Source organism: Carassius auratus, chromosome 28, assembly GCF_003368295.1.
Source record: "Carassius auratus strain Wakin chromosome 28, ASM336829v1, whole genome shotgun sequence".
In the NCBI taxonomy this organism is placed as follows: domain Eukaryota; kingdom Metazoa; phylum Chordata; class Actinopteri; order Cypriniformes; family Cyprinidae; genus Carassius; species Carassius auratus.
The window spans coordinates 14,953,925-14,965,196 of record NC_039270.1 but is presented as its reverse complement, the minus strand read 5'-3'; the positions used below and the strand labels follow the sequence as shown (position 1 = coordinate 14,965,196).

The 11,272-nt window shown below is 41.7% G+C and overlaps 1 protein-coding gene across 1 annotated transcript; it reads right to left on the bottom strand.

The window, feature by feature from the left end:
• Positions 1-26: 26 nt before the first annotated feature.
• Positions 27-10,666, bottom strand: LOC113046946 (sarcoplasmic/endoplasmic reticulum calcium ATPase 1-like). The gene is made up of 24 exons (XM_026208105.1): positions 10,519-10,666; positions 10,243-10,381; positions 9,552-9,569; positions 9,290-9,372; positions 8,065-8,169; positions 7,399-7,537; positions 5,854-5,934; positions 5,675-5,760; positions 5,156-5,453; positions 4,850-5,016; positions 4,634-4,722; positions 4,449-4,551; positions 4,229-4,360; positions 3,896-4,021; positions 3,597-3,815; positions 3,386-3,497; positions 3,056-3,279; positions 2,717-2,937; positions 2,424-2,626; positions 2,211-2,296; positions 1,951-2,084; positions 1,742-1,859; positions 1,169-1,286; positions 27-253 (listed from the first exon to the last, which is right to left on the bottom strand). The coding sequence occupies exons 2-24, from the start codon at positions 10,358-10,360 to the stop codon at positions 216-218; spliced, it is 3,018 nt and encodes a 1,005-aa protein (XP_026063890.1). The 5' UTR covers positions 10,361-10,381; positions 10,519-10,666; the 3' UTR covers positions 27-215.
• Positions 10,667-11,272: the final 606 nt, after the last annotated feature.

Below are 11,272 nucleotides of genomic sequence, written 5' to 3'. Positions count from 1 at the left end.
TATATATATTAAATTATATATATATATATATATGTATATTAAATTAAGTCTTAATACATATACATAACACACTTCTATATTTTTTTTGTTTGTTTTATAAGGTTTTAGATTTTATGGATGATTTCCACTGGTTCACAGTGGTTTTCGTTTTCACTCCTGGCGAACTTCATTTTTCTGCTTTGGAGTGCTGTTTTGCCCATTTCTTCTTCGCTTTTTCAGTCCCATTTTTTGGACACTAGATTCTCATCTTTCTCTGTTCAAGAAAATAAGTTATGTGAGACAGGATGACTTAAAGATAGCCCACAACACCATTGTGAATTTTAAATAATCTAGGCACACATTGCTTTGAAGCACATAATCATTAATATATATAGTCTTAACAGTCATAATTACATTTTTACATTTCAGTTGAACATAATATAAGCATAATATAAACCACATATATAAGGAAGAGTTTCGCATTAACCCTGTATTTTTTCTGCTGATAATGATATTAAGATTCTACAGTGGGATTTTTTGCTATATGGAGCATTACTGTACAGTCATTTACTGATTCAGCAGTCATGAGGTCTGAGGAGCTCCACGACTGACACTAGAATATACATGTCAATCAACAAGCCAAAGAATGTAGCACAATTTGTCCATACACAAACAGACACAGGGATGCAGGCAGGCATGGACAGAGAGGATTGTGGGATTGTGAGATACCTTGCTTTGTTACAGGAATATGGAGGGGAACAGGATTAGGCTGGAATGAAATAAAAAGGGGTTGAACAGGGGATTGAGTGAGGAGGAGAAGGGTAAAGAGGAGGAATATTTACACCACCAGATGAAATGGAGCACAGAGAGGAGGGTTCAAAAAAGAGGACAAGAGATAAGTAAAGGAGAATAAAAAAAAGGGGAATGAATAAGTCATAATAGGAATTTATATTTGGAATTTATATTTGCTTGTTATACAGTTAGTCGGGACTTCATTACATACAGTAAGTGGTTGAATTGGTTTTGTATGTTACTTTAAGTATGCTTAGTATGTTTATTTTAAATATACATATCCATTTCTTTTATTAACATTAAAATGTATTAATCATTTGTAAATCTTAAAGAAAACCGATAGAAATATTTAAACTGAATTTTTTTATGTGTTTGGGTGTTTTAAACGGTTACTTACGCTCCAAGTAGTTACGGGCAACAAACTTAAGCAGCTCGTCAATAAGGATGACAGGGAAGGAAAGCTTCAGTACAACGATCCACTGGTCAAAGCTGAGATGGGTTAGCTTGAAGATCATCTGTTAGAGGAAAAGGCAGAGATTAGCAAATAATAGATTATAACAGGCGGATGATGTGATTAATTAAATGAACAATAGTATTGCATTGTGGTCTTTGGAGCAACCTGAAGTGTAATTATGAAGTAGACTTGCTCCCTCTGACAGAATCAAGGGGTCGAAGGCCTGTCCATATAAACTTCCCTCATTCACTTGACCAAGTGGAACACACTTTGAAATGGTAGTGGGGATTCCCCCGAGGGAAAGTGCTTTGGGAAGTTTGAGAGTGTATGTCTAAAAGCGAATGCAGCCTTGGACATGAAAAGTGTCTCCTGGCTGGCCCTGGTTATGGTCTCCTAAGGCTCCTGGGAACATGTCTTTCATCACCCTCTAGTGGCAGCCCCTTTAGCCTGCATGGCAATATTGCTAAACCCATGAACTGAACCGAATTCAGCATGCTGGATGGACAAAGTACTTACGGGAAGAGGGTCCACATAGATGATCATGAAGTGAAGAGACATGGAGAGACTCATGGCTCCCACCAACCACAGATTGCTCCATGGTGGCATACGCACCAGAGACTGATTCTCGGATAAGCTGCAAAACAATGCGCCAATATATGTTAAAATCAGCATAAAAACATTTATGATCAGCTGTTTTATGATGTTTGAATGTGGTAAGCACTGACCTGTTCAAAGCGTTGCACATCTCAATGGTGACCAGAACAGACAGAGCCATTGTCATGGGTGGAGCAGCCTCGAACACCTCACATTCAATGCCAGCAAAGTCCTCGTTCTCAGCAGTGCACTGCATGAAGTGGGACTGGGAACAGAGAATTGTGAAATGTACCACATTGTTACTGTGATTTTATAAATATCAATTGTTTCATTTTAACATGCAGCGACATCCGCCATCCATTATTGCATCCCTGTAGCATTAGATTCTCACCAGCTGGTAGAAGGAGACCATAGGGCCCTCGTCGCAGTAAAGGAACCACCAGCCAGCAGCAGCGACAGTTGCAGCACCAACATAACCTGAGATAAAAATCAAACAGAATCTCTAATGCAGTCATGAGGTAATCCGGGAAGGTACAGTATCACTGAATACACAGTGAACCTAGAATAGATCAGGGATGAAGCAGAAATATGGAAAGCAGCACACCTCCAATGGCCAGGTATCTGAAGAAGAGCCAGCCAGAGATGAGGGGCTCTTTGGGGGAGCGGGGAGCCTTGCCCATGATGTCCAAATCAGGGGGGTTGAATCCCAGAGCGGTGGCAGGAAGACCGTCAGTCACCAGGTTCACCCACAGAAGCTGCACTGGGATCAGAGCCTCAGGAAGACCAAGAGCAGCAGTCAGGAAGATACTGAAGAAGATGAAGAAAATAAATCCGGTTTAGAGTCAGCCTATTCCCGATTCCAGAGGGTAAATGTTTAAGAGAGAGACTGTCACTCACCACACGACCTCTCCGACATTGGAGGAGATGAGGTAGCGGATGAACTGCTTCATGTTGTTGTAAATGGCTCTGCCCTCCTCAACGGCAGCCACGATGCTGGAGAAGTTGTCGTCGGCCAGGACCATCTCAGAGGCTGACTTGGCAACAGCAGTGCCAGAGCCCATGGCAATGCCAATCTCTGCCTTTTTCAGGGCAGGAGCATCATTCACACCATCACCAGTCTAGAGAATGTGTAGAGGAGGTAGGGAGTAGCAAATAACAAGCATGTTAAATATATTTCTTAAATATATTTGGGCTTTTGGAACATTTTCTGTAATTTGCACCAGTCAGATCCTTTACCATGGCAGTGATCTCATCAAAGCCCTGAAGGAACTCAACGATCTTGCTCTTGTGGGAGGGCTCAACACGAGCATAACAGCAGGCCTTACGCACAGCCTCTCTCTGCTGGGCCAGTGGCAGGTCATCAAACTCACGGCCAGTGAAAGCACGGCCTGTCACATCCTCATCATCACCAAAGATGCCAATACGGCGGCAGATAGCCACAGCGGTACCTTTGTTATCACCTGGGACAAAGAAATTATATTTTCAGGATTATTGCATTGGATTACCTATTATGCATTTTTAACGAATGTTCTGTCGGCACTTATTTTGGGATCGAACACGATTCACCTGTGATCATGATCACACGGATACCAGCAGCCCTGCACAACTCAATGGATCCAACAACCTCTTTACGAGGAGGATCCAGCATACCAACGCAACCCACGAATGTGAGATCAGTCTGTGAGGAAAGCAAAAAAAGGAGGGGTTAGCTTTATTAAAAATTCAGTTAACATGACAGTTGGAATACAAATGGTGTGTTTTTCTTTCAAATAAATACCTCATAGTCAGCAAACTTGGTGGAGTCCTCCAGGTTCATCTCTTCCTTTCTCAGAGGGCTGTCACGGGTTGCCAGTGCAAGGCAGCGCAGGGTATCACGGCCAGTTCCCCATTCCTTGATCACAGCCATGATCTTATCCTTAACTGGACCAGTCAGGGGCACACGGGTGGTTCCAACACGCACATAGGCACATCTGTCAATCACACCCTCAGGAGCACCCTACAACAATAAAGATTTTGAGATTTAGATTATCTTTAAGGTATTTAATTTAAGTAGGTTGTTTTGAGGATCAGTCTTACCTTGACAAACATCTTGCTTCCAACAACGGCCTTGGAGGCCTTTGCAGGGGAGCAATAGACGGACATGGACTTCCTGTCACGGGAGAACTCGAGAGTAAATTCCTTCTTCATAAGCTGCTTGACCACCTAGGAAAACCAAGAGAAACAGAGAAGCATGGAATTAAATGAAAATTCTATATTGGAATATGAACTTGACAGTTGAACTATTACAAAATAATCTGACCATATGTGTGTAGAAGCACCACTATCATAGATATCCTTTTGATATTTCAGTCATAATGTAGGGACACAGTACAGCAGACCAATATGAACTTAAAGAGCTGAGATACTTACAGTGCAGCATGTGTTGGCTCTCTCCACCTTGGACAGACCACGAACATCAGTGTTGAACACATTCATCTTTTCAACCAGGCAGCACAGGGCGGTCTCTGTAGCTTCACCCACTTTCTCATAGATTCCTTTAGACTTTAAAACAAGAGAGTGAGACTTTAGCTCAGTTGTTGCTCCACAAAATGGAAGACATTTGATAAGAAAAGAATGATTGTTTGCTTACCTCATTGTAGTCCAGAGAGGAGTCATTACATAAGGCGCAGATGGTCGCCAGTTCAACAAGGCCATCATACTGACTACACTTGACAGGAAGTCCACCCTTTGTACTGTAAGGTAAAGTAAGGAGAATGGTGAGTCTGTGTGTGTGTGTGTGTGTTTGCATCACTTAATTAATATAAAATTACTTACACTTCTCCTTCTGGTGTGTACTTGGATCCAGAAATGTCATACTGGTCAAGACTCACAGAGTCTCCGTCCACCTTCTCAATGACGAACATCTAAATAGAAAGAGAACAAAGCTTAAAACACTGAGTAGAACAGAAGGGTTTCATGGTTGTATTGAGAGGATTGGTGTATTTGAGCTTGCTTAATGTCTTTTTGAGCAAGACAATGTGTCTCACAAACCTTTGTAACACACATCTGATTGGTGGTGAGGGTGCCGGTCTTGTCTGAGCAAATGACAGATGTGCAGCCCAGAGTCTCTACAGAGGGAAGAGAACGGACGATAGCGTTCTTCTTAGCCATACGGCGGGTTCCCAACGCCAAGCAGGTGGTGATGACAGCAGGCAGACCTATTGGAAAATAAAAAAATGTGTCAAATACACACTTCTGGATTTGATCAATGTATAAAGACATGAACCTTGTATGAATTTTTCCTTTTGATTTCACACTGCTGTACCCTGATTTGTGTCATGACTCCAGCATTCTCACCTTCAGGGATGGCAGCTACAGCAAGAGCCACAGCGATCTTAAAGTAGTAGACAGCACCACGGATCCAGGAGCCACCGTGGACAGGGTCGTTGAAGTGGCCAATATTGATGAGCCAGACAGCCACACAGATGAGGGAGATGACTTTGGAGAGCTGCTCACCAAACTCATCCAGCTTCTGCTGCAAGGGGGTCTTCTCTTGCTCAGTGGCAGCCATCTGGTCACGGATTTTACCGATCTCAGTCGAGACGCCGGTGGCAACCACAACTCCGATAGCCTTGCCAGCAGCGATGTTAGTGCCCTAGGAAAGAGAGAGCATGTTTTAGTGCTAGATAACTACAAGTGGTATCTCCAAACAAGTGATCCCTAGAGTTTTTCTTAGTCATACCTTCAGTTTTGCCTTTGACTGGCCAAAACCACTTTAAAAACCATGTTAAAAGCATGTTTCTAGCCTGATTAGCAATGTTTTAGTGCTAGAAAAAGAGGAGAGGGACACCGAAAGCTGACGAAAGGGAAACTCACGGAGAAAAGCATGTTCTTCTTGTCCTGGTTGACAGCCCTGGGGTCAGGAACAGACTCTGTGTGTTTAATCACACTGACGGACTCACCTGAGAATAAAGTGAGAAAGGGTAAACATGCATGCAATGTTTTTGTGAGTATTGGGAGGCAACTGATCAGATTTTGTAATTTCAGAGACGAACCAGTGAGGATAGATTGGTCCACACGCAGAGTTGTGGAGCGGATGGCGGTGATTCTGATATCAGCAGGGACTTTGTCACCAACTACACAGGAAAAAGTTGACAATTAAGAAGACACATATGAAGAACAATTTGTATTTAAAACTTAAATATTGATACATTTATACATTGATTAATGGTTTGACAATGATTTGAAATTCTTCTAATCCAAGGCTGTTTAGTCCTGCTCCTGGAGGTCCACCTTCTTACTGAGTTTAGCCACAGACTATAGAAATACACAGAGTGTTCATTCCATAGATATGTGTGGTTCACTCCTATACTTATGAATTGGGAGAAACTGCAATGCGCCATATGGCAGTATAGTCCTGTCTCCTAAGTGAAAGAGCCAGTCACTAATTGGTTAAGCGTCTTTGCGTCACTGCAGCAAACATTAGAAACTCCAGTTCCTATAGAAACCTGAAGCTAGACCATCTAAAGCGCATGTGCAGTCGTTACCGCATTATGACTGCACATGCACATTGGCTGGTCTAACCTGAAAAATAAGCTTTTTAAATGTTATTTGAGCAAAAGAAACAGTTAATTTCAGACTGTGTTGCTGATTTCAAATGTGTAATTTAGTTGTGTGTTCATCAAGCAGTTTTTTGTGATTTCAGGATTCTCCCATTCTTTTAGACAGGACTTGGTCTTGTCTGAGTTGCCCAGAGGCATTGCAAATATGGCCGCCGAATGAACAGACTTTCTTGAAAGGGACTTTGGTTTAGCTTCAACCCTACTTAAATAAAATACAAATACACAAAACATCCCTTTGAATGAGGAAACATAAAATTCTCCAAAACTGTTCACCAAGCTTGTAATTAAGTCTTCAGGACTATAAAAACATCCAAGTAGATATATCGGCGCTACATTGCATGTAAATGGCCCATCAGATTTGGCCTCCTGATCTAGTCTAAAGATAATGCCGCTGTCAATAATGTTTGCTGATCTTTTGGTGAAAGATTAGAGATTCAAAAAGAGGACTTGATCCAGGGGAAAATGCATGAAAGAGAAGAATGACAAGGACAAGCTGACCTTCAACATGAACATAAACAACATAACAAGTGGACTAGAGAAAATGAGTGATGAGGAAGGAACAGGTGGAAGAGGGGAAGAGAAGGGGCAAGGGATCGAAAGAGGGCAAGTAGAGGAACAGGTGCTGGGATGTATTTATATATAGGCTTTTTCTTTGCTCATGCTCTCGCGGGTTCTTTCAGGCTTTTCTGATCCCATTACTCTATATTCTTCCTCCCACTGTCACACACACTCCCCATATTTGCCTTAAAAGGACGCTCACACTTTCTCAAGGGCATAAGTCACATACAGTCCTGTCGCCTCCACACTCGTGTCTCATTACTTGACATCATTGTGGTTACAGAGTGTAACAGTTGGCTTGAAGGTGTTGCTTACTCTGCATTTCCATTTTCAGACCATTGCACTGTTCGTGTGTGTTATAGCGTTACGAGATTGTTCTGTGTTGATGATGCTGTGAGACACGCATGTCCACTGGTATACCTGACACTTCCACAATGTCTCCAGGAACAATCTCTCTGGCTTTGATCCTCTGTACACTCTTTCTGTCAGCACGGTAAACTTTTCCCATCTCTGGCTCATACTCCTTCAGAGCCTCGATGGCGCTCTCCGCATTGCGCTCCTATGAAAACAAATTTCTCCATCAGTTCCTGCTCTCCTTAGGATTTTACACCTTGATGTCCCTCTCCTTCCAAGGGTGTGCATACTTTCCAAATGCCCTTTGTGCCAGCTGTATGGACCCTTGATGATATCGGATCAGCTTCTAGTATTTTTGCCACTGGACCTTTGTGAATACTGCTGTGCCTAACCTTTGACCCCTGATGTCATTTACACCACTCTAAGTTCTAATGCTTGCATTCACTGTGTATTATATATAGTGGCCCCCAAAATAGTTAAAGTTACTCTTGAAATGCATTAAAAAAAAAAGATTTTTCTTATGATTTAAAGCCTTTTAAACATGTTTTTGTCCAACGTGAAGCGTTTGAAGTGTTTTTTACATTTTATTTTACTTCAAATTTAATATTTGTCTTTCTGTTAACAATAAATGCACCTTAGTTTAAATGTTGTCATTTTATTTTATTTTTGTTTGGAGGTTGCTTCTTATCCAGATACCTGCCACTATATGTTGGGATGGATTTGCATATTTACCTGCCATACTCCAACAACAGCATTTGCAATAAGGATGAGAAGGATGACAAATGGCTCGACAAAGGCAGTGACAGTTTCCTCGCCTTCCTCAAACCAGGCCAGTACCTGATGAACAGAGAGAGTGTGAGAGACATCCAAGATCCATACGCGAGGTAAAATAAAATATTTACAATCCATTTCTTTACAGTCTAATTAAAGTGTTTGTGTGTGTGTGTGTGTGTGTGCGTACACTCATTTGGGTGGTTTATTGGAACACAAATCTGTATAATGGCATGGATATGATGAGGTATTACAATGTAAAGGTGGTTTATGAGGACATAATCCAAAAGGCTTCAAAAAACATACTAGATGGAGGAGTTGTTGTTTTTTTTAAATCAAAACTGCACAAAGTTTTCTGTAATGAGTAGGTGTTAGGTGTGATTTCTGTGTGTGCATACACCCTGAAAGGTTTGCTCAAGTAAGTTTAAGCCACCCTCCCCCCCACACACACACACACTTCATCTGTACATCACTTTCTTGGACTGGCATAAGACCACCTTAAAATAAAACTCCATTCCTCTCTGGCTTATTCACTTTCTCTCTTTTCTTTCTCACTCTATTCTTTCTGTGTCCTCCCTTCTCCTCAAAGCTTCTGTCCTGGCCTTCTAAGGCCATAGGAACAGCTGTGATAAGGCTCGACGAAGACCTGAACAAAACCGCAGAACTAATGCTGTCTGCTTCATTTATTTCAAAACAGATTTGGAAGAAAGAAAGAACTGCCTTTTTATGTGCCATCACTCGTTCATTATCAGAGCGGCAAGTACTCAGATTTCAAGAGCGAGGCCATGTGTGTGTCTGGGACTAAGAAAAGATACCTAGCATCGCATGCTAGCAGTGTTGTTTCACGGAACTGTAAGAATTCCATACTGCGTGGCACAGATAAACAGCTGGATTATTGTCTACCCATTATATACTCAAGGTCGCAGGGTTTCCGTTTAGCTTGATTGACAGGAACGGATGGGAATGTGGGAAATGTGTCCCTGTCCTTCACATTCATATTATTAATCATGGTCTGTACCTCTAAATGAAACCCCGTCCATTCATTAAAATGTTACAGCTCTGTGACTGTAAACGTAATCTAAGTCAGCATGACCCAGGCTATTGATTTGTGAATTATTGAAGCATTACCAGTAATGTTTCTAAAAGCTTTGCACTACAAGATGTTATTTAGTTTCTGTTTACTTACAAAAGAGATGCAAGCAGCCAACAGCAGGATCCTGACCAAGAGATCTTCAAACTGCTCAACCACCAGCTCCCAGATGCTCTTACCTGAGAGAGAAGGTGGTTAGCACAACAAGCATAATCTTTATTTGACTGAAAAGAGAATTGCAGAAATCAAATGGAAACTAACTGAAAAACACACAAACAACTGAATTACAGAACTGATGTCAATACTACATCTAGGTCTTGTCATTTAATTCTATAATAACAGTAAATGGAGAACTCACCTTCTTCAGCAGGCAGCTCTGTGATTGGTCAGTTTGGTCCAGTAGACAAGATGAATTGCAGATGTGGGTAGAAACAAAACCATTACAATAAGCCATCGATATATTTCCTATCAACAATCACCATAACATGTAACATGTACCATATTAAATGATGGTATAATACTTCATTCATACACATATCAAAGTGTTTAGTAGTCTAGCCATTTGTCCTTTTGTTTGACCTTCTACCGAAGTCCCTGTGTGCTTAAAAATGGCCCCTGTGTTTCAGCTGTCATTTCGTTGCTTTTCTTCTTTCTTTCCTTTTTCTCCTAATCTTAATTTCCCAACTTAATGTTATTATGCTGCATGGATAAGTGCATCTGTTCAGGGTCATTTTGCTTTTGGCTGAGAGCTTTAATTTCTCTATGCAATATGTAAAGTTCTTGTAAGAAAACCTTTCTGGAGATGCTATCTTCTCTAAATTTTGAATGCATCTTAATTTAATAATAATAAAAAAAGATACAGTATACTTGAGATACAGTATAACTAATTGAGCTGTTTCTCCAAGTCTGATGTCTGTTCTCAACTGATCACAACTAAACATGTACTAAGTTGGGAATTCTTGCTCCCTCCCCATCAAAAGGTCCTGTTCTGTTAATTTGTTGTTTCATTGCAATCAAAGATTTTTCAGATGCGTCCACGCTGTCCTCACCGTTGAATCCGTACTTGGCTTGGCTTTTCTTGACCTGATCCGGAGCGAGGCCTGTGGTCTCGCTCACGCCGAAGTAGGCCAGGCATTCTGCTGTTTCTTTGGTGTGTGCGTTCTCCATCCTGTCTGCTCAAAGGGGAGACTTCAAAAATACAACACAAGAGATGTAGATGAGTTGGATTCCTACCCAGAGAAATGCAGAAAATCCTGTTTTAAGGCTTTTTTACAGGAAACTAAAGTTATTTTTAAAACTAATTGAGTGCAAAAGAGAGTACGCACCAACACTTTTTAAAAGTGTAGGATAGGGACAAAACAGATGGCCCCTTGATTCTCTCTCCCCTCTCTCTCTTTCTCTCTCTCTCCTTCTCCTCCCTCTGGAGCGCAGGGCTGACAGAAAGTGCATACTTCCACCCATCTCTGTAGAGTTTTATAAAGACACCAGACAAACCATCTCCCCGGTCACACCCAGAGGAGGCCCCCTATTGGCTGAGAACAGACAAATATGGTGATGAAGGGGCATAGCCTTGGGAAGAGAGATGAAGGGGTGTGATTGGAGCAATTGGGCGACAACTGCAGAGGGGGTGAGCAGCCTTGAAAGCGGGGTTGAAATTTGGATCTGTTTTTGGAACGTGCACCAACAGGAGGATGGAGACAGTGAATGGGGAATTCTATTGCTTGTATGGTGTTGTGGGGTTGGGGGGGGGGTTGTCGAATGAGCTCAAATGGTTTTGGGATGTTGATATACAGTAAGGGATGACCAAGGACTTGGCTTTTTGTGGGGATTAAAAACTTACAAGGCCTTGTTATAATTATGTGGTACAGGATTAAAACGTCTGTCCATTCTGTGAGAGCTGTAATGTGAAGGTATGTTTGAAAATACACGAAGATCGTCAGATCGGGATTAGCACCCGAGATGAACAGCTATGGAAAAAAGGTGTGAGGCTAAAACAATTCTTCAGACATGACAAATGTGCTGTAAAACAGGCTTCATTAGCAAGAGTGTGTAACGAGGGAAAGAAAGAGGTGAAGAACG